Consider the following 23,468-nt stretch of genomic DNA (forward strand, 5'->3'; position numbering starts at 1 on the left):
CAATGCAGGGGACACGGGTTCGTGCCCCGGTCCGGGAGGATCCCACATGCCGCGGAGCGGCTGGGCCCGTGAGCCATGGCCGCTGAGCCTGCGCGTCCGGAGCCTGTGCTCCGCAACGGGAGAGGCCACAACAGTGAGAGGCCCGCGTACCGCAAAAAAAACAAACAAAACAAAAAAAAGAGGCAGAAGGATATCCACGTAAATTCAAAAGTCCACTGTCTCTGCATTTACCACCTCTCCTCTGCCTTGAGGGATGTTGTGATTTGTAAAGACTGTAGAAATATGAGAAAAATAAAGACAGAAATTACATCACAGTAGAATTTTATAGTACATCTGTTTAATTATATTATGACCATTAATGCAATATCTGCCTCAATCATTTAACCCAGATAATAAAAAAAATGGCATAATGACAGTTTAAAGCTGGTTCAATCACGATTTTACAAGCGTATTATTAAGAATGAAAACAGAAGACTATTTAAAATAGCTAAAAAGATAACATGTGTCATAGTGCTTAATGTTTCTGTAACTGTTGGTAAGGCTTACATCTAAATCTGATGCAGAATTCTCAATGGCATTGAAACAGTTCTTTTCTCAGCCGCACGCACGGTATATATACGCTGTGCTATGAGTCTGGAAGAGACTGGCTATGGGTGCCACTTCTTGTCTTCAGCTGGGACTGTGCAATATCAGCAAGTGCGCTCTGTATCTTTTCCAGAAGCATGTCCCCTCGATAAACAACATCCTCCAGACATGTAGCAGCTTCGTGATTTTCTTCTTCCAGCTTATACAAGCTTGCAGCCTTTATAAGACACAAATTTAAGAATGTTCTGAGAAATGAAAAACTTGGAGATTAATGAAAGTTGAGGCGGAAAGAACCTGCAGTAAAAGTATTTACTTTTAAATCGGATGACTACGCAACCATTGTGATAGATTTTTCAGTTGCAGAAATCCTAAGATCAGATAAAACTTTCAGCGGCAGAAATCCTAAGATCAGAGTCTTCCCTGTATGAATTAACTTAAAAGATGACTTTTCGATTGGAGATCTCTGTATGGCTACATGAGACTCCCTTCCACACTGCTTTCGGACACTACTATTCTACTCCACACCCAGAATGTGCCCCTCCTCTCACTCTTTGCAAGGAAAAGAAGCAAACTGAGGAAAATGGTAAGTTTTCTTTAAGCTCAAAATTGGACAATTATATACATTCAGCTCGGTCTTTAACAGGCTACAGTAGTTCACAGTAAAATTCCCACTTTAAAATTTAGATTAACTTTGAAAATTGTAACAAAAGGCACTAAATCTATCTCTTTAATTCAAAATTCTCTACTCACAAAATTCTCAAAGGAAAAGATATTTTTACCTGTAAAGCAGCTGTAGATTCTTCACTGGGTAAGGAATCTATCAAAACATCAATGTCTTTTGCTGTTCGTGCAATCAACGCTGCAAAAAGCTGGGCATATTCTAGAGAAAGATGGTACTCACTTAGGATATTAGAGAATCTCAAGTTTTCAGAAAGAGAAATTAAACTTTATGAAAACAGAAAACTTCATAACTTTTTCTGTAGCAGGCTTCTAATGATTAAAGTGTAATTTTAACACATCAATTCTGTTACGTTTGAGATTTAGCTTTAATATTAACTCAAATTGGAATGTAAGCACAATGTATACCATTTCATTTATTAGGACAATACAGTGGTCACTTGAATAAAGGAATCTATAAATGGGATGCCTTTCTTATTAAGATCCCTCAAGTAAAATTCAGCTAAATTCATACAATTCTCCTCTAAACAAGTGAAACGTCTATAATTTGACAAGAAAAGAATTATGAGGTGTTACGTAAATTGACTATAACAAATTCATTTCTTTTATGACAAACTTGTAGTAATATTCTCAAACAATAACATTTTTAGAAAGCCATAAATAAGCTGAATTTTTCAATAAATCTAATTTTAAGGGATTCCAGGTAATGTGAGAGTCAAACTAAGAGAAGCCAAGAAAATCTATTTACCTTCTGTAGGATTAGCTGGCTGATCTTTGTTAATGGCTGTCTGAATATTACTAAAAGAGGCAGGAGGACCACACTGCTGCAACACTCCAATGGCATTACAAAACTGATCTGCAAGCTTGAGGCCAAAGGAAACGTGGCAAAGTTAGAAAGGATTTATCTGTTTTACCGATTTTATTGGTCACAGCAGCAACAATGTTTCTATTATAATGGTCTCTGAGCAAGAAAATAAAACAGAAAGGAGTAATTCTGGATAACATAAACCTGTTACTAACAATGATTAAATGTTTTAATCATGCAAAGAAACTACACTTGGTTTTAATCATGCAAAGAAACTACGTTTGGTATCAATCAAAGAAATACAAAATAATCTTTCTTTTCTTCCCAAGGTAACAGAATGACGAGAAATATATGCCAATACTTACTGCAAGCACAAGTAAAGACTTCTGGGGAAGTAGTGGTGGAAAAGAGCAAATGTGATAGGCAAATATCTAAGAATGGCCCCAGGGTAAATTTTAAAATGTGACTCGTGTACAAAGTATACAACCCCTTTTCTGAAACTAGAGTAGTTACAAGAATAAAAGTGGGGAAAAGACTGCACCCTAAGTATTCTGAAATGTTTTTCTCCAGGACTCAAGCTGTAAACTCCCAGGGCTCTAAAAGTATTCCTTATGCAGTTTTGAAGATTGAGAATACCAAGTCCTTACTGAAACCGTGTCCCATGGGGTTAATGGAAGCTGTCACGCTAACAAACATACTGGAGTATGTCTTACAGAACAGCAGATAAGGGAACAGCTTGTTAGAAACCCCTCTGCTTGTAACCTGCCTTTAATGATTAAGACTGCTTTAGTTCTTTTTTCTTTCCCTAATTGCACACCCTCCAAGCTTCACGCAGCCCATGTAATACCACACGAGACTTCTTACCACCCTTACAGATAACGCTGCTGATGCATCACTGTAGTAACAGGGGCTTAAGTTGTTTTCCAGAAATTTGGAAGATTTGGAGTGGGCCCCTGCCCAGTTCAGACCAGTTAAGAAGAGTTGGGACCACCAACCCTAAAACTGGTCCCGTGCACAACACCGATTACCTCACCTTTTCCCTACCTCCACCCACCCCTCCCCAGGCCTGAGAACACCCTGCTTCTTTATCCCATAAAATCTCAAGGCTCTTGCCTTCTGGGAAGCAATCTGAGATTTGTTCTCCTGTCTCCTCACTCCGCTGCCTCCTGAATAAATAAACCCCTTCTCTGCTGCGAAACTCTCAGTGTCTCAGTGTCTGGCCTGCTCCAAGTCCAGCAAACAAACCTGGCTCCATAATATTATCATCCCCAAACCTAAGATTCCTAGTCTCCCCACCAACTTCTCTCCATAGTCCCGACCTCTCAAACCTCAATTTCTTATCTCCAATCAGTGAATCAGCATTTCCACTAAGTTTCACTGCCATTATTTGAATGACAGAACTCAAAGTCAACTGTTTCCTTTGTTTAACATCTAATTTGTATTGAGAATCTCCTAGTCAACCAGTCTAACTTCAGACTCAACTTTCCTTTCATCTTCAAATCCTGCTAATACTACTACAAATCTTTCCCTTTTCCTTCTACCATCACTGCTGCTGTTAGTTCAACTTCACACAAGAATTGTTTACAACAGACTCCTTATTAATTTCTAGTTCTTATTTTCTTTTTTAAAATTATTTATTTATTTATTTTTGGCTGCTTTGGGTCTTTGCTGCAAGCCGTCTTTCTCTAGTTGTGGCGAGCAGGGGCTACTCTTTGTTGCAGTGCGCAGGCTTCTCACTGCGGTGGCTTCTCTTGTTGTGGAGCACAGGCTCTAGGTGCAGGGGCTTCAGTAGTTGTGGCTCACGGGCTCAGCAGTTGTGGCTCGCCGGCTCTAGAGCACAGGCTCAGTGGTTGTGACGCACAGGCTTAGTTGCTCCGCAGCATGTGGGATCTTCCCAGACCAGGGATCGAACCCGTGTCCCCTGCACTGGCAGGCAAATTCTTAACCACTGTGCCACCAGGGAAGTCCCTAGTTCTTATTATTTTCTATGTTATTTTACTCTGCTCAAAAATTTTGAGTTTGCCCCAGCATGGTCTTCAAGATAAATCTCCAAGTCTTCAGGCTATTTCAAAGCTTTCAATAATCTAAGTCAACCCTACTTGTTCATTATCTACTCCTCCTTCACATATGCCTGACTGGTGATAAATTCATTCCTGATTACACTGCTTTTGCTCACATTTTGCAAAGGTAATAGAGTGGCAGTTAGTCCTCTGAAGCTGTACAAACATGGATTCTAATTCTGGTTCTGGTAACTCGAGTTTCTTTTAATTTTTAAATTGGGAACATTCTCACATTATAGCATTGTTATGAAGAATACACAAAGCACACACAAATATTTAACACACTGGTTATTTGCTCTGTCCTTATGAAGCTCTCAAAATCCATTTATTCAACAAATATTTATCAAAAATCAACTCTATGACAAGCATTGTATGTAACTGTATAAACACAGTGATACAGTGAACAAGACAGTTTCTGCTCTCATGGAGTTCTCAGTGGGTAAAATAAATTTTAATAATTTCACAAATAATTACAATTCAGATAAATGCTAATAAGAGTCCCTCTATTTTAGTTAATATCACTCAACAGTTCACTTTACTTCATCACTTACAGCTGAAAACACTCAATTCATTACAACTCCTAACCACATACTGCCTTTGCATTATTTAAATGTCTCTTGAGTATATGACATCTTTCTAATCAGACTGTAAACTCCTCAAGGAGTATTTCTCTGTAACCATGATGGTGCACCCATCATGGATACCAGGCACCCATACCAGTTAACCTAGAGGTTTTTCTCCAAAATCCCAATGATCAGCCTGCCTACCATAGAGTTAAGGGCCATATTCACTTTTCCTTACTATCCTTCTGGCTATGAGACACGTATGAATACACAACATTTCCCCTAAAATAACATTTGTATCCAGCAGCATCATTACAATTTGATTTTGTAAAGCCTCAAAGGAGTATCTCCCTGAGGGAGACTGGTTGGCAGCCCAGGCAAGTCACCAAAGGTAGAATTTACCTTGGTGAATTCATCAACATTTAGGGGCTGGCCCTCACACATAAAGTAGATCAGTTTCTAGTGAGCAGATTCACACTCTTCAAGTGCACAAAGACTAATAACAAGAATACCAACTTATTAGCTTCTGGTGAGGAAAAACTGGCAAGAGACCAGGTACTTGGATTTTCCAGTCAACATCTCACCTGGGACATCAAATTATAAACTGAATGACAGAAATGTAAACAATTTAGCTCTTAATGGTAATAAGTATATGAATTCTTTGGTTTGCATATACTTTCTACGTAGACATAACAGGAAAAATAATCAGAAGGATCAAAGTAAGGGGTTCTACTCACAACACCTGACTTTTCATAGGGAGTAGACCTATTGGCAGGCATTTTAAAAGCCTTAAATAAAGATATACGAAGGTCAGAATATTCACTATCATAAAGACGTCGGTTTTCCCTAAACTGACATGCTGGGGGCGTGGCCAAGAGATGGAACCCTTGGTCTATAGAAACCAACTAAGATGAAACAAAACTTTTCACTTTACTATCACTCCCGCCCCAACCTGAAAATTTTGGCGAATGAATATTCTCGGCTAACATCTAATGACAAAGATCCAATCATTAAGAACACGGACTGCCCTCCGTGGGTTAAAACTGATAAGGGGAAAAAAGCTTCCGCTTCCTCTCCCCTACCGGCCAAAGAGGAGCAATCCCATAAGCACCACTGACAAGAAGATAAAACCTTTCCGAGAGAACATGATAAGGCCGTGAAGCCTGACAGTCCACGCAGTCCTGTCACGGAGTGGAGTGAGATCCTCCACTTCGCAGGCTAAGAGGCCGCTGGCTCCCGCACCGCCCCGCCGCCGGCCTAAGACCTTCCAGGCCGCGGCACCGCCTCCCTCCAACCCCAGCGCTTGAGGCGGAAGCCCGGCCTCAGTCCACTCCCCACTTCCGAGTTTTGTCCCTCGGACCTCTTTTTCTGCCTTGCTTTCCCTCGGGAAAGAAGACAACGGAGATTAATCGCGCGCAATTACTCACCGAGTTCACGGCGTCCTGCAACTGCGTGAGCCGATCCGCCATGTTTCTCCCGGAAACAAAGAGAGGCGAAAGCAGCTGCTCGTACTCAATAGGGCAGCTCTGGGATGCGTCATGACCAATCACAGGGCTGCGTTCTTGGAGGGGGTGGAGTCAAGCCTTACTCCACCCCCGGCGCGGAGGGGGCGGGACTTAACGGAGGCCTACTTTCTATAGACTACCGCCACCTGGGGCGGCTGAGCAGGGCGCACGTTCAGTAACGCGGGGACTGTACAGGGCCCACTCTGTTTGAGGGACCAACATACTTTCTCGTGGCTTTTAGGTGTTAAACACTTTACAGAGATTGTTGGATTATGCGGTTTTTAAAAGTAATTTTCCCTCTCCTCCCTTGTATCCGTTTATAAACATCGCCTTGAATACTTGCATGGACCACAAAACATACACAGCAAGCAACTAAAGAATACTTGGGAGTCACGGTACCGACTTGAGTGTCAAGAAATCCAAATTAAAATTCAGCAAGCAATCAGGACGGGCTGTGTTCGGGTGCCCCTCCGTTGCTTTTGGGTGCGGAGCGCCTGGATGCGTGTTTAAATGTGGGTGTGCTGGGGGAGCTGACACACGTGAGATGGAGAGCGTCCAAAACTAGTACTAAACTAAGCTGTAATGGTCGTGTTGGAAGAGTATGGAAAACAGAGGTCTTGTGGGCAAAAGTGAGAGGAGGAAGACGGTAAGGTAAGAGGTAAGGTGTAATCAGCATCTCTTGTTTGTGTGACTGCGAGAAACTCGGTAAGGAACAGAGCAGGGTTGGTGGAGAAGAGAGTGGAAGTTTCACAGTGGGAAAGAGGACGAGGTAGTGGGAAGAGAGGAGGTTCCTGGAAAATAAGACAGGTGCGTAGGTGCGGCAAGTTCAGTTTGAAAAAAGATAAGCTGTGCAATTTAGGCTTAGACTTGGGACCTATTGAGGGTTTCTGTGTGAAGAGTGATGGTCGAAACTTGGTATTTAAGGAAAGTCAGAGCCTGGAAAGAAATGAGGCTGGAATCAGCTAATGACTGCTTTGTAGACTTCAGACAAACTCACAGACCCTCTTCCTCAGGCTGATTATCCCTGATTACCCTCCTGGGGTAAGTGGGGTTGGGGGAGGGTGGAGAAAACTCTCCGTTGGGAACTTGGCTTGTGGCGTCTACTCCAGCCCTAGCTGGGAAGCTCCACTTCTGCTTCACCACCACCCGACCCCACCTGCAAACAATCGACAAAACTGCTGGGACCTAATTGGGAACCTCTACAGGTGAGGCACCTCCCCCCTTAATGGGATTATTGAGAGAATTCTAATTTGTTTTAACTGTAATTTGGGGTAAGCTTGTGACCCTCTCTTCTCACCCCCAGCTGAGAGTGTTCCTTACTGAATGTCTGCCACGTGCCAGAAAGTTATGTGGGTGCTGGGTTTGCAAAGATGAATAAGCCAGGGGCTCACAAGGAGGAGGGGTCTGCAGTTATTCAAGAATGAGGTGGGGGCTTCCCTGGCGGCGCAGTGGTTGAGAGTCCGCCTGCCGATGCAGGGGACACGGGTTCGTGCCCCGGTCCGGGAAGATCCCACATGCTGCGGAGCAGCTGGGCCCGTGAGCCATGGCCGCTGAGCCTGCGCGTCCGGAGCCTGTGCTCCGCAACGGGAGAAGCCACAACAGTGAGAGGCCCGCGTACCAATAAATAAATAAATAAATAAATAATGAGGTGGGCTTCTGTGGTGGCGCAGGGGTTGAGAGTCCGCCTGCCGATGCAGGGGACACGGGTTTGTGCCCCGGTCCGGGAAGATCCCACATGCCGTGGAGCGGCTGGGCCCGTGAGCCATGGCCGCTGAGCCTGCGCGTCCAGAGCCTGTGCTCCGCAACGGGAGAGGCCACAACAATGAGAGGCCCGCGTACCGCAAAAAAAAAAAAAAAAGAATGAGGTGAGTTGGGCCTAGACTAGGGTGTTGAGCCTGAGAAGAGAAGACAAGGCTAGTTTTGAAGGAAAAATTCACACGGATTGGTGCCTGGTTGGATACAGAGGAATGAATGACAGCACCCATGAAGGGAGAATACTAAGTTTTGTAGCCTGATTGAAGAGAATTTGGGCACTTGGGGTAGAACCACTCTGAAGCAACTCCTATTACAACCCAACTTCCATCCTGTCATCCTGTCGTTACGTTCCTTACAGTTTTCAGTAGCTCCATAGAGACTTCAGGTTGATGTTCAGCCATTTCTGCTTGGGTTTCAAGGTTGACCATAATCTGGCTCTAGGAAACAGATCCCACCTCCTCGTGCAATAGTTTTCTGAGTGAAATAATCACTTCATATTATTCAGCCACAGACCCTGAAAACTTTTGTTTTTCCTGTGCTTCTTAAGCCTCTTCTGTCCATGGACCCCTAAAGAATCAGATGAAAACTGTGGACCTTTTGCCAGACCAGGCTCTCAAAATTTTGCATACATTTTCAGGGGTTTATGAACCTCTTGAAGCTGTGGACTTCAGGTAATAATCCACCTGCAAAATACAGTCTTATATGTGTAGCTCAGGATGCCTCAACAGTGGCTCTATTGACATTTGAGGCTGATTATTCTCTGTTCTGAGGTGCTGTCCTGTGCATTGTAGGATGTTTGCCAGCATCCCTGTCCTCTACTCACGAGATGAGAGTAGCAATGCCGCCCCCCCCACCCAGCCGTGACAACACGAAATATCTCCAGATATTCCCAGATGTCTCCTAGCAAGTGTGGGGCAAAATTGTCTCCAATTAATAACCACTCAATTCTTTACCTTTATCAAAACAATTTCTTTGCTGCTATTTAATTCACACTCGATCTTTTAAAGTTTTATTTTTTACTTTTAATGTAAATTTTATGAATTACTAGATTCCACATGGACCCCTTCTCTCTCATGATTTTGACATTTTTTTATATGCTTTTTCATTTGCTTTTCTTGAATCCCCTACTGGATTATATGGTTTTAAGAGGAGGAACTCAGTATTATGTATCTCTTATCTTTGAAACACAATTTTGGTAAGTATGTCCTTTTAAACTTTATATTAATAAAAGTTTCTTTTTTTTAATTTAAAAATTATTTATTTATTTATTTATTTTTGGCTGCGTTGGGTCTTCATTTCTGCATGAGGGCTTTCTCTAGTTGTGGCAAGTGGGGGGCCACTCCTCATCGCTGTGCGCGGGCCTCTCACTGTCGCGGCCTCTCTTGTTGTGGAGCACATGCTCCAGACGCACAGGCTCAGTAATTGTGGCTCACGGGGCCAGCTGCTCCGTGGCATGTGGGATCTTCCCAGACCAGGGCTCGAACCCGTGTCCCCTGCATTGGCAGGCAGATTCTCAACCACTGCGACACCAGGGAAGCCCATACACAAAACATACACAAAAGTAGAGAGAATACTATGGTGAACACTCATGTACCCATCACCCAGCTTCGATTTTTTATCAACTCATAGCCAATCTTTTAGTAAGTACTTTGATTTTTTTAATCTGTAGTGACTCTATTTTTTCAGGAAAAAAAAATCTTTAACAGTTCTTTAACTTGACATTCTAGACCCTTAACTACCTTTATTACCTACTCAGTCACAATTTATTAAACATCTAAACTGTTCCAAGCACTGTGCTGAAATACTGTAAATAAGCATTTGCTACATTAGATTCTTTGCAATTCCCTACACATGCTCTGCTGTTTCGTACTCCTATGCACATCATATAAGATGCATTAATTCTCTCTTCCTTGTATGAAAAGCCCACAGTTCCATCCCTACCTCGATTTTGTTCCCCTGTTGATCATCCACTCAGCTTTAAACCTCATTTTAAACGTTTCTTTATTGATAAAACCTTTCCTGAAACCCTGGAGTAAGTTAGTTGCTCCCAATCTTCAGAATTGTTCCTTGTACTTGTTATTACACTTAACGCATTGAGGTTTAATTATCCATACATGACTCTAATTCACTCACCACCATGAGCTACTTGTGGGCAGGAAACATATTTTAACTGTTTCCATATTTCCAATGCCTAGCACCTAGCATTTAGCCTGACACTTAGAAGACTCTGAATGCATATTTATGGACTAAATGAATGAATTTCCTAGCATAATGATTTCCATATGTTACTAAATAAACATTTATTGAATTTATTAATGAACACAGTCCAAAGAATGTAACCCACAGGAAGAACAAGAGTTAAAAAATACAGAGCAATAAAATGGATAACTAACAAGAACCTGCTGTATAAAAAAATAAATAAAATTCTAAAATTCAAAAAAAAAATACAGAGCAAAGGTGAGGTTAGAATGAGATAGAATAAATGGGCAAGCTTCACAGAGCACCTTTCCTGCCTTTTCCCTGGAGCTCTATTCCCATCTCCATCCAAGGTGTCTTGGGCTTTGTCAAAAATCTAGGATAGGTTGCCTGCCTTCTTTTTCTAGACTTGAAGCAGTCCTTAAGGCTCTAGTTATCTATATCTTGGATTTGGGAATCTTGTCAGTTTTTGTGTTTCCTTTCAATTCTTAGGAATAAAAACTCATCTGCAAAGCTGCTGGGCCCATTTGCTTCACAGGTTGCCAGTGTAACTCTGACATGAGCAAGGAACCCCAGCCAATATTCTTGCCAAGCTGTTACAGTATTTTGGAGCCAAGGTAATGAGGCCCTCTTCTGCTTACTGACACATCTGTCATCAGCTGTCCACTGCAGGCACAGGGAACTGCAATGCTAAAGTGTGGAAGAGAGGGAATGGGGTTAATTCAGGGAAGTGAAATTAATTCAGCATGGCCAGCATAGAGGAGTTGAGTTGCAGCAAGAACCTGGAGAGCTGGACAGGTGCTACATCATGAAAAACGTTATGTGTCATACTCAGGAAGATGGACTGTTATCCTGAATGCTTTTAGCAGAAAACCTTTAGAAGTATATCTTTAAAAAAAATTTATTTTCTTATTCAAAAGCCATACACATTCAATGTAGAAATTTTACAAAGAGCAGAAATGTGCAGAGAAAACCATTCTTAATCCAATCACCTGGAGATAAACTATTTTGATAATGTTTTTTTCAACCTTTCTATGCATATAAACATGAATGCATATTAAAAAGAAAACAAAATAGGGCTTCCCTGGTGGCGCAGTGGTTGAGAGTCCGCCTGCCGATGCCGGGGACATGGGTTCGTGCCACGGTCCGGGAAGATCCCACATGCCGCGGAGCGGCTGGGCCCGTGAGCCATGGCTGCTGAGCCTGCGCGTCCAGAGCCTGTGCTCCGCAACGGGAGAGGCCACAGCGGTGAGAGTCCTGCGTACCGCAAGAAAAAAAAAAATAATAAAGCTTATACTGTATACATATATATATATTGCTTTTTAACTTGCCTTTTCGTAAACACTTCCTGATCAATCAGTTGCCTTTTAAAAAATGATTTTTGAAGGGCTACAAGGTATTCTATTATATGGCTGCATTACAGGTTATTTAGTTAACTTCTTATTGTTGGGCATTTAGGTTGTTTTAGTTTTTTTGCTATTGGAAATAACACCTTGAACAGTTTTGTGCGCTAATATATATGTATATAATTTTTATACATATTTACATACTTAAATCCAAAAGTGCAATTATCACACCAAAGCTGAGTATTTTTAAGATTTCTGATGCAGCTCATGCCATAAAAAGTTGTATGAACTTACACTCTCACTAGTTACATCTTAGAATGTCTTCTCAGCTCTTTCATCCACACTCGAAGTTCTTGTTCTTTTAAAATATTTACAGCTTAGTTTCTTAATTTGATTTTGTGTGTTACTAGTGAATTTGAACTTTTTTTTCATGTGTTTACTGGCCATTTGTGTTTCTTTTCTATTTTTTTTTTAATTCCCTATTCATGTCGTTTGCTAACTTTTACTTTTGGTCATCAACTTGACTTTCCATATGGTTTATTCTTTATGGTGTTTTTTGACTTTAATAAAATTAAAAATTTTAAGTAGCCAAATCTACCAATCTTTTCCTTTATGGTTTCCTCCTTCGCTTTTTTGCTTAGAAAGTTCCTCCACTGAATACTTCTTTGTACGCGGGCCTCTCACTGTTGTGGCCTCTCCCATTGCGGAGCACAGGCTCCGGACGCGCAGGCTCAGCGGTCATGGCTCACGGGCCTAGCCGCTCCGCGGCACGTGGGATCTTCCCAGACCGGGGCACGAACCCGTGTCCCCTACATCGGCAGGCGGACTCTCAACCACCGCGCCACCAGGGAAGCCCCTCTACTGAATACTTCTGATCACTTCTGGTTTGGCGCTGCCAGATTCCAATAGATTTTTGCTCAAATAAACTCTTAAAAGAAAAGAAAAGTTCCATCATTCTGCGATCAACTTTTTTTTTAAAACGAGTATTTCTTCTAGCTCTTTTAAGATTTTAATTTTATTTATTACTTTGGGATTTCATTGTGACAATGTGAGGTAGAGTTGTAATCCTTTCTCCCCTATACAGTGCAACTAATCAGTTATCAGACACAATTTACTGAATAATCCATCCACGGATCCACATGCTACCCTTATAATCGCTGCTATCATCGTCCCGGGGTTTCATCTATTGAGAGTTACTGGAAAGAGGGCAGTGAATAAACACCATAGGAATAAATAGTACTACCGTAGGTGTGAACATTTGGACCAGGCAGAGGAAGGACAGGAAAAGAGTTGTGCCTATTAATATTATGGTGATTGCTATAGGTTTTTAGTTTAGTAGTGGATTAACCAAATATGGAATTTTCAACATAGTTGCTTATTAAAATAGATAACTGAAAAAGTTAAAGAGCAGTAAAAATAAAGCAGGGCAATCTTCCCCAAATAAATTTGAGTCTATAAACCTAATTCCACAGTCGTCTCACGAGACATCTGTCACATGGACTACTGTCCTTTAAACAGCCCTCACGTATAAAATTTGAGAGAGGAAGTTCAGATGAAGGTCTTGAGTCTTCGAGGATAATTTCACTTAGAGAAAACGAAACTTTATTTTTAATTGTGGTGCTCATCACCAGCGCAATAACCACTACAGAAACAGCACTGCCCCCGTATTTTCATACCAACATCTTCCTGAGGAGCTAAGGCAATTGCGACAGGGAGAAACGATCAACTCTAGCGTTTTGAGCACCAGATTCCTCTTTTTTTTCCGTTTGCAAAGGAAACGCGGGAAACGGAGCCTGGAGACGTTAGGCCGCAACAGAAAGGGTTATTTTACACTCGAACGGTAGTTTTCGTAAGTGCGAAAGATACCAAAGTGAGAAGTACAGGTTACACCCCAGAACTTCCTGGGGTCGTCGCAGCCCCCGGCGCAAGGGTGCCCGCAGCGCCGCGGGCCGGGAGGAGGCGAGCGCCGCCCGGACACGCCCCTCCGCTCCCGTCCCCGCCCCCGCCCCGGGGGCGCCGTCGCCGTGACGTGAGGGCGGGAGGAGGCGTGGGGCCGCGCTGCTGGGCTGAGTGCCGGAACTGGAGACCTCTGCCGGGGCGGGGGGCGCGCTGGCTCAGCGGGGCTGGCAGGTGTGCTGCGCGTGCACCTGGCGAGCGATGGCGCCGGACGCGGGCGCCCCGGGATAGCGCGGGCTAGGTGGCGGCGCCCGGCTGGGGCAGCAATGGAGCTCCTTCGGCTGCTGCTCCTGGCTGTGTTGGCGTCGGAACCGGCGGCGGTCGGCGGAGCCGAGACCGTCGGGAACTCCAGCGAGGGTAAGGTCGGGGGCACCTGACTGCTGCAACCCAAACTTGGTTTTGCATTTCTTGCAAGGTCAGAGTCCACGCCGGGGTCTGTCCGCGCAGCAGGGGAGGCGCTGAGTTCAGAACCGGTAGGAATGGATCGAGGTCCTTTCCTGCAGAAGGCAAGTCCCATTGCTAAGGAGGCCTTATTGTCAACCTCTTAATTTAGGTTGGGGGAATGGGAAGAGATAGGAAACTCTCTTGTTCAGACACATTATTCTCTCCCTTAGGGTGCAGCCATGTTTGTAGGTTTAATTTAATACATTAAAACACCTCTTTGCTCCCAAGTGGCTGGTCTGAGCGTCTGGACTGCGAGGCTTGATGCAGCCAAGGTGCAGCGGGTTTTTGTACTCCAAAATCTAGGTGCTTTTCAAACTGGTTATGCTCTACGGAGTTTCGGAGGAAAAGTGAACCCAGAATGGGACTTTAGACCATAGGTCATGTGCTTGGTGAATGGATTTTAGCAACAGTTGGTGGTTTGTTAATATAAACGGTAAAAAGCGCTAATTGTATGAAGCTGATAATCATGTGCTTTTCCATGGGGTCAAGAACATTGTTGGTTTTGTTTCGAGCTTAAGAGACTAGTTGTAGTTCTGAAACATAATATTTTCTGAATAATGTGATTCTGTTTCTGAATGCTTATCTTTGAAAAGCACTTGTGCAAACTGAATCCTAGAATTTTTGCCTAGAATTTAAGGCCAAAGCTGAAAAGGGCGGTTATAGTTTTGCAGAAAAAATAGCCTTATTTATAACAGGGCGCTAACATTCACTGCGTGCAGTATGTGCCAGGTGCTTTTCATGGCAGTGTTATTTAATCCTTACAACCCTGTTAGATAATTATTGTCCTCACTGGTGGAGGATGAACCTGAGGCCCAAGACGATGCTCACTACACAAGTAAACAGCTAAGAGGGGCACAGACAGCAGATGAACCCAAGTGTGTCTTGCTATAAATTTCATGGTCTTCCACTTCTACAAAGCTGCCCTCCAGTGAGAATGTTTTACTTAGTGTGGTGCTTTACACTTAATTCTTCTCTGAATTCTCATTCCTCAAAATAGAGTCTCTTCTCCCTCCCTCATATGGCTATTTCCATTCTTCCAAGGTGAAGAATCTGAGAGATTGAGTTCGCAGACGATCAGACGAGAGAAGTAATTTGAGAAATTAATGTTTTTCAGACACTGTTTCTCACCTCTTTTCTGTGATTACAGCACTGTTATTTCTTCAGCCACATTCTTCTTCTGGCCTTGCATCAGTATTGCTGTTCTGTGCAGGAGAGGGACAGCAGGTGGGAACTTGACTGCTGAGGGTTAATGAAAGCTCATATTCTCCACATCTGTCAGATGAAGATCAGAGTGGAAATTAAGGAAGATTTCGTTCCAGACTTGCATGATCCTCCTGGAAAATGTCTGGATTTCTATTTGAGGATTCTGATGACTCTACAAACTCGAAATTGAGTAGCTGCTGTAAGTTAGGAGGATTTACCCATCTTTAGCAGGAAGAGCTAAACACCTTGAGTAGTGGCTTAGAAGCTAAGTGAATCTTTAAACATGGCAGATCGAGTTCTAGAATGTCTGAGGATGGTGCTTTCTGTGACCAGCAGGAGATGAACCATACATCTAAACAGTTTTCCCTTCTCTTGGAGTCCCGGTTCCCTGCTACCCTGAACACCTTTCATTATTGATTCAGGTTCATACCTGGTAACTCACAGGAACTTACCTAGTGATAGGAGTTGAGCAGAGTGCTATTTGAACCTTCTCAAGTTTGTGCTACCCATAATGCTTAAGGAAGGTAGCAGGCCACTTGTGTAGTTAGTTGCAAGTGTTCTCTTTCTCTCAAAAGTGTGTGCATTTTTGTGTTTCCTTTCACCTTTTAGGGCTAATGAAAATTCATAAGAAAGTATCAATGAGAAATTGGGTGGGGCAGTTGAATGCTGGCTAGCTCAAGTAGCTGAACGGTTTTTGTTTTTAATATTCCATCTGAAGAGAATTATGAAGATTAAGCGTTGACAAATCTGTCCAGAATTTTTCTGTTGAGTTAAAGCAGAAACAATGGAGGTACATTTCAGTAAATAGTAAAAAGGAAGAGGTGGAAAATTTTAAGGTTGCAAGTTTAGGATCTGATTGAGAAAGAAAAGGAACATATTGGGATTGGGCAGCTCTTATTTATTTATTTATTTATTTATTTATTTTATTAGTTTCTGCTTTATAACAAAGTGAATCAGCTATACATATACATCTGTTCCCATATCTCTTCCCTCTCGCGTCCCCCTCCCTCCCACCCTCCCTATCCCACCCCTCCATATGGTCACAAAGCACCGAGGTGATCTCCCTGTGCTATGCGGCTGCTTCCCACTATCTATCTACCTTACGTTTGGTAGTGTATATATGTCCATGCCTCTCTCTCGCTTTGTCACAGCTTCCCCTTCCCCCTCCCCATATCCTCAAGTCCATTCTCAAGTAGATCTGTGTCTTTATTCCTGTTTTACCCCTAGGTTCTTCATGACATGTTTTTTTCTTAAATTCCATATATATGTGTTAGCATACGGTATTTGTCTTTCTCTTTCTGACTTACTTCACTCTGTATGACAGACTCTAGGTCTATCCACCTCATTACAAATAGCTCAATTTCGTTTCTTTTTATGGCTGAGTAATATTCCATTGTATATATGTGCCACATCCTCTTTATGGGCAGCTCTTTTTAGAGTGGAATTATTGGAAGGAAAGAGTGACTCTGGGTAGGAATGGAGGAAGGGTATGAAAAATAGAAAAGGGTCCCCTGCTGTAGGTTAGATGGGAAGAAACATTTTTGCCAGAAAAAGCAGAGCCACTGCTTTTTAGAGGAGAGCTACAGCGTAAGTGCTCAGTCTCGTGTTAGCCATTTGCCCTGTAATATCCTTCTTTTTTTTTTGTAAATGTATTTATTTTTGGCTGCATTGGGCCTTCGTTGCTGCACGCAGGCTTTCTCTAGTTGCGGTGAGCGGGGGCTACTCTTCATTGCGGTGCGTGGGCTTCTCATTGTGGTGTCTTCTCTTGTTGTGGAGCATGGGCTCTAGGTGTGCGAGCTTCAGTAGTTGTGGCACGCGGGCTCAGTAGTTGTGACTCGCGGGCTCTAGAGCGCAAGCTCAGTAGTTGTGGCACACGGGCTTACTTGCTCCGCGGCATGTGGGATCTTTCCGGACCAGGGCTCGAACCCGTGTCCCCTGCATTGGCAGGAGGATTCTTAACCACTGCACCACCAGGGAAGCCCTGCCCTGTAATATCCTTGATGTGCTGTGTTTCCTCTCCACTCCTCAAGTCATAAGATCTAATTATCCCTCAAAAAATGTTTCTGATTCATCCTTTTCCATATAACTTAGAAGTGCAGTTAAGTTCCTGTTAACCTCTTCAGGATATATTTTTGTATTTGTGTCTTCCTTTGCTATGTCTGTTTTTATGAGTAGAAATGAAATGCAGTTTCTGCCAGGCTGGACTGTTAAAGTTGTCTTGACTTTGAGTATATTTCCTTGTCACTCTGTGGAGGTCACTTTCTCAACTCGCTGTTCGATGTGCTGGGCGTTTTATACCTGTTAGACCTCGTCTTCCCACTAGTTTATTTGTAGGAGGACCATACTGACTGCCTGCATTTTTTTTTTTTTTTTTGATAAGGACATGAGCCTCTGAAACATTGGAAAGCTAATAGAAACTAATAATGATATTTTATTGTGTAGTATTGGACAGTTTACAAATTTTTTCCCATTTGATGCTTTCAGCAGCCACGTGATGTGTGTAGCACAGTTACCTGCATTTTACCATGAGGGAACTGAGGCCCATAGGAAATAATTACTTGTCTGAGGTCACAAAATTCAACTATCATTTACCAAACATTTACTGTGTGCCAACCAGGTGCCTGGCACTGTGTGAGACTCCGGAACATCAAATATGACAGAGCCCTGCAAGTCAGGACTCAAACCATAACTGGTTTGTTTAATATACAGTATTCTATAAAAATTGTGAAATGGCTCTTGGATTGCCAGAGGATTTTCACACACAAGTTAGATAAAGATAACTAAGAATAGGAAAAAATATAGCTTTCCTTCCCTAATTCATCAAATGTTGTGTTAGGAGTTCTCACACCTGGCTGGACATTAGAATCACCTGGAGAGCCTTGAAAAAAAGGCATGTTGGTGAAGAGACAGCTAGAAATTGAAATAGAAAATAAAAGTAAATTTATAATACCATCAAGAAATATTAAATATTTAGGGATAATTATAATGGGATATGTTACAATCTCTATAGAGAAAACTATCCAACATTCTTGAGATAAATTAAGAAAATAAATAGAGGGATATCTCAAATTCGTAGATTAGAAAAATTCTGTGTTATAAAGGTATCATTTCTCCCTAAATTAATACATTCAGTGCCATCTCAATCAAATCCCAGCAGAGTTTTTTTTGTGGAAATTGACAAGCTGCTTTCTAAAATTTATATGGAAATGAAAAAGGGCCAAAAATACTCAAGACAGTCTTGAAGAGGAAGAACAATTTGGGGCAGAAATTAAGACAGTGTAATATTGGTGTTAGGATAGGCAAATAGACCAGTGGTACACAGTAAGAGTCCAGAAATAAACCCTCACATATGTCACTTGACTTATGTGAAAGGTGGAATTGCTGAGCAGTAGGGAAACTACTTTCGATAAAGGTTGCTATGTCAACAGGATATTCATATGGGAAAATGAACCTTGACCATTCCGCCTCACACCATACATAAAAATCAGTTTCAGGTTGATTTTAGACTTAAATGTGAAAGGTAGAACAAAGTTCTAGAAGTTAACATGGGGAATGTATCTTCCTGATCTTGGAATATGTTGGCAAAGAATTCTTTAAAATCATAAAGGAAAAACTTGAGAAATTGGACCACATTAAAATTAAAACTTCTGTTAATCTAAAGGTAACGAGAGTGAAAAGACAAGCTATAAGAGTGAGAGAAGATATCTGTAACACATATCTGACAGAATACTCTACTCGTATCCGTGATGCCTAAAGAGTTCCTAAAATTCAATAAGGACAGATAATCCAGTTTTTAAAATGGGCAAAAGGCTTAACAGACCCTTTCACAAAGAGGATATTTAAATAACCAATAGGTAAAACAAAATGTTCTTACCAAGCGTTGGTGAGAGTATTGTGTAACTGGAATACCTTCTCACAAGCTGATAGAGGTCTAGATTGGCAAAACCATGTTGGATAACTGTTCAGGAGTATCTACTAAAATTGAACATAAGTATACCCTGTTACCTGATAATTCTACTCATAGGTTCTACCCAATAGAAATGTGTACATGTGCACCAAAAGACACATACAAAAAATTGTCTGAATGGAGTTATTTATAATTACTCCAAACTAGAAATAGTCCAAATGTGCGTTAACAGTAGAATAGGTAAATAAATTGTGGTATATTTATTTCATGAAGCATACAACAATGAAAGTGAATGAATAACAGTTACGGTAGCAGCTGGGATGCATCTCACAAATAAAATGTTGATTTTTAAAAAGCTAGACACAAAAGAATTCATGCTGTATGATTCCATTTAATTAAATTTCAAAAAAAAAGTCCATCTGTGGTGTTAAAAGTTAGGATCATGGTTACCTCTGGGGAGGAGGGAAGAGGTAGTGATTGGAAGAGGCCACCAGGAGACCTCTAAGAGGTCAGAGTGCTGTTTCTTGATCTGGCAATGTAAACTTTGTGCACTTCTTTGTAGGCATGTGTTTTTTTTTAAATTTAATTAATTAATTAATTTAGGCTGCGACTGGTCTTAGTTGCAGCCTGCAGGATCTTCTTTGCGGCATGCGGGATTTTTTTTTTCTTTTAAATTGCGGCATGCAAACTCTTAGTTGCAGCATGCATGTGGGATCTAGTTCCCTGACCAGGGATAGAACCTGGGTCCCCTGCACTAGGAGCACCAGGCAAGTCCCTGAATGTTATTTTAATGAGTATTTGTTTTGTAATTGATACTTGAACCCTAACCCCAGGAATTGTGATTTAACTGGATGGAGAGGGGCCCAGGCAACAATATCTTTTAGAAAGCACCTTCAGATAATTGTAACATACAACCAAGGTGGATAACCACTGTATTAGAATTCCTTTCTAAGAAGGACACCTCATGAGCACTACAGAAAATATGAAAAATAGGAAATGTGTAAAGAAAAGAAAACATTATTTAAAATACACCCCATAGGTACCTGTTTTTTGTTGTTTTTTTTTTTGCGGTACGCGGGCCTCTCACTGTTGTGGCCTCTCCCGTTGCGGAGCACAGGCTCCGGACGCGCAGGCTCAGCGGCCATGGCTCATGGGCCCAGCCGCTCGGCGGCATGTGGGATCTTGCCGGACCGGGGCACGAACCCGTGTCCCCTGCATCGGCAGGCGGACTCCCAACCACTGCGCCACCAGGGAAGCCCGGTACTTGTTTTTAATAGCCCTACTTACTTTGTCAAGTGACCAGTTTTTAAAAAATAATGTATACAGTGTCTCTCCCCTTTGTTATCTGGCTTCTTTCTGGTTCTTGTCACAGGCAATTGACTGGGGAAGGAGGGTTAGTAGGCATCATCTTCCTTTTGGAAGCTTTCGGAAATCTGTTTCTGGAATGGCAGGTGTTCTTCTCGAAGAAGTCGGAAGCAGAGACTGTCACTTACTGTTTTGGTCATGATCATTTTATATTCTCACAGAAGCTGTTTGTTTTCATTTCTGATTTTCTTAATGAGAACAAGACTTCTTAGTTATTTTAACCATTTAAAATCAAAGGTGATCTGCTACACCGTCACAGCAAAAACCTTCTCAAATAGGTTTATTGCCTGGCATATATATGTACAGACACACACACATATGTATATTTTTTTTCTAGAGTATTCTTTCACAAAATAGAACTGTCTTATTTCTTATTCATGCTGGAATGGTAACAGCCTATATGTTCATTAGTAAGGGATTGGTTGAATAATCATGTTTACCTAGAATGGAATATTATATAGCTTTTAAAATGATAAAGCTAGAATTATCTGTTGATGTGGAAAGATATCTAAGATCTATGAAATGGCTATACCAAACATATTTGTGTCCTTCTTTTTCCATCTACATAGAGATGCTCATGCTGATATCTGCCTAAATCCTGAAAGATGTATACCAAACTGTTAATAGTGATTATTTCTGTACACTGTACTTGCTGGAGGAGTTAACTTTCTCTACAGATCTTGCCTTTTAAAATATGGCTTATGTATGATCTGGAACAATATTACCATTTTAAGGGAAAAACAAAACAGGTGACACCCGTTGAGTGTTGAGAGTGTCACCATTTTGTCTAAATTGTGTCCCTGTTTTATAAATTTCACATGAAGAGTTGAGGTAGAACCTGTGTTTTGAGTGCCATCAAGGAAGGAGGTTTTTTTCAAATTGTGCATTTCCTTTCTGGTAAGAACGCCTCATTATCGCTATAGAAATCTGATAAGCAGTGAAATGTGTAAAGAAAAGGTACTTAGGGCTTCCCTGGTGGCACAGTGGTTAAGAATCCGCCTGCCAATGCAGGGGACACGGGTTCGAGCCCTGGTCCGGGAAGATCCCACATGCCGTGGAGCAACTAAGCCTGTGCGCCACAACTACTGAGCCCGCGTGCCACAACTACTGAAGCCCACGCACCTGGAGCCCGTGCTCTGCAACAAGAGAAGCCACCGCAATGAGAAGCCCGCACACCACAACGAAGAGTAACCCTCGCTCTCTGCAACTAGAGAGAAACCCATGCGCAGCAACGAAGACCCAATGCAGCCAAAAATAAATAAAATAAAAATAAATTTAAAAAAAAAGAAAGAAAAGGCACTTAACATACATTCCCAGGAATACCTACTTTTATTACCCCTACTTATTTTGTTAAGTTACCAGTTGTTTAGTAGTATATTTTAATTTCTATGGTCCTGTCTTTCCTTACTGTCTTTTAAATCACTGAAAGTTTTGGTTCTCCAAGTATTTCTGAGTTGTGATTTATCTTCACCCTTGTGTGATAGATTAAGGAAACGTTAAGAAAACAAACACTTCACTAACTGACAGCTTCAGTCTCTTCCAGGGCTTATAAATGTTCTGGGTAGTATTTTGATTCAAGGCCCATGTAATGGGAGACAGACGTAAAGATCATCGAAAATTTCTAAAATAGGCTTAAGGGCAAATTTAAGTGTTAGTTAAGTGATTATAACCTTTACGAATTTACTTACATCAGTTCTGGTCACAGTATTCAATAGGCAGAGCGACTAGTCCATAAGTACTAAAATAAGTATTTGTCAAATAGAGAAAATGGGATGGGGAGGGACTGAAAAAACAGAAAAACTGAAAATGTAACTCGAAAAGGCAGGCCGGTAAATGAGCTGAGTGCTTTGGACAGTTAAAGGATGGAAATCCAATTAATTCCTAGGAAAAGAAACAGACTGCTCTTAGACTGGAATTTGTGGATAGTTTTAAGAGTTGGAAGGTGGGGAATGGATGGGACCAAAGTTAAAGTGCAATACATGAAAAGTTTTTAGGGCCATTTACCGAGGTCCACTTAATTTTATGTATAATTTGGTTTCCTAATAAAGTAATCCTGATGCTAGGAAGACCTGGAATATTAAAATGTTCCTTGTTCCCCTTAAAAAAAAAAAACAAACCCAGAAATCTCCCCACGTTTTCCAGACTTCCGTAGATTCTGTTAGCCACTTCCTAATATTTTTACCTCTATTCAGGCTGGAGTTTTGTTCCACATAAAAGGTGAAATGTCTTTCCAGTTACATAAATAGAAAATACACCACCTTCATTTGTCATTGTTACAACTATTAAAATTTTCTCTGGATTTTTAGAAATTAAATTAGAACCACAAATAACCTTTTTTTCTACAATCAATTAAAAAATTAAGTTATGAAAATAATATAATAACATCATGGAGTTTGGGGAAATTTTATAGAGAGTAACCTTTATTCTAGTTCTAGCAATGTTTGTATGTTCTGTTTGGCTTTCTTGGTTAGCCTTTCTTGATAGTCTTTTTTTTAATCATCCAAATGGAGTACTTGTGTTAACTACAAGAACAACAAAAAGTGCTGAAAAAATTAGCGTTCTTAGGAAACAGTACAGAAGGATGAGTTAGTGTCTGGGGTGTTTTCTTTTAGCTCCCACTGACCCAAATTTCCTTCTAAAATAAAACATGATCCTTCCACTGTGGGACTCTGGTGAATATAATCTTTACCGCATCAACTACTTTTCATCTCTATTAAAATGAAATCTTTTTTTCTATTTTTAGGTTCCAGCCCCCAAGACTGCTTATGTAATGCTTGCAGGCTCCTCTGCTGTTTACGCAAAGACACACTGACTCTAGGGCAGGGGGTGAGATGGGAACCCAGAACCACACAGAAGTCAAAGCAGCCTATTTAGTGGATTCCTTGAGAATTAGGTTGGAAAAGGAAAGAACTGGTGAGCAGCTGGGAGATAAGACACAGTGAGTGAGTGAAACACAAGCAGACAGTGGAGGCAAGTGGACAAATGGGAAAGCCTAGGTGAGGTGTTGGAGAATTTGGTATAGCCTATCTTTTATGTGGACTCTGAACTTGATCCTTAAACAAACAAACGAAAAGCTCCTTCTTCCAGAAGCCCTGTGATT

General features: G+C 41.6%; 2 protein-coding genes across 2 annotated transcripts in view; one reads left to right on the plus strand and one right to left on the minus strand.

Annotated features, from left to right (window-relative positions):
• Positions 1-596: 596 nt before the first annotated feature.
• On the minus strand, positions 597-6,163 carry MED21 (mediator complex subunit 21). The gene is made up of 4 exons (XM_079714498.1): positions 6,119-6,163; positions 2,012-2,126; positions 1,365-1,465; positions 597-802 (listed from the first exon to the last, which is right to left on the minus strand). The coding sequence occupies exons 1-4, from the start codon at positions 6,158-6,160 to the stop codon at positions 626-628; spliced, it is 435 nt and encodes a 144-aa protein (XP_079570624.1). The 5' UTR covers positions 6,161-6,163; the 3' UTR covers positions 597-625.
• A 7,552-nt stretch (positions 6,164-13,715) lies between these two features.
• Positions 13,716-23,468, plus strand: part of TM7SF3 (transmembrane 7 superfamily member 3) — a gene marked incomplete at both ends in the record, with an annotated part of 36,997 nt that continues 27,244 nt past the window's right edge. The window contains one exon of the mRNA XM_079714871.1: positions 13,716-13,806. Coding sequence (XP_079570997.1) covers positions 13,716-13,806 — 91 coding nt within the window. The remainder of the gene's footprint in view (positions 13,807-23,468) is intronic.

The sequence above is a fragment of the Hyperoodon ampullatus genome (assembly GCF_949752795.1).
Source record: "Hyperoodon ampullatus genome assembly, chromosome: 11".
NCBI lineage: Eukaryota > Metazoa > Chordata > Mammalia > Artiodactyla > Ziphiidae > Hyperoodon > Hyperoodon ampullatus.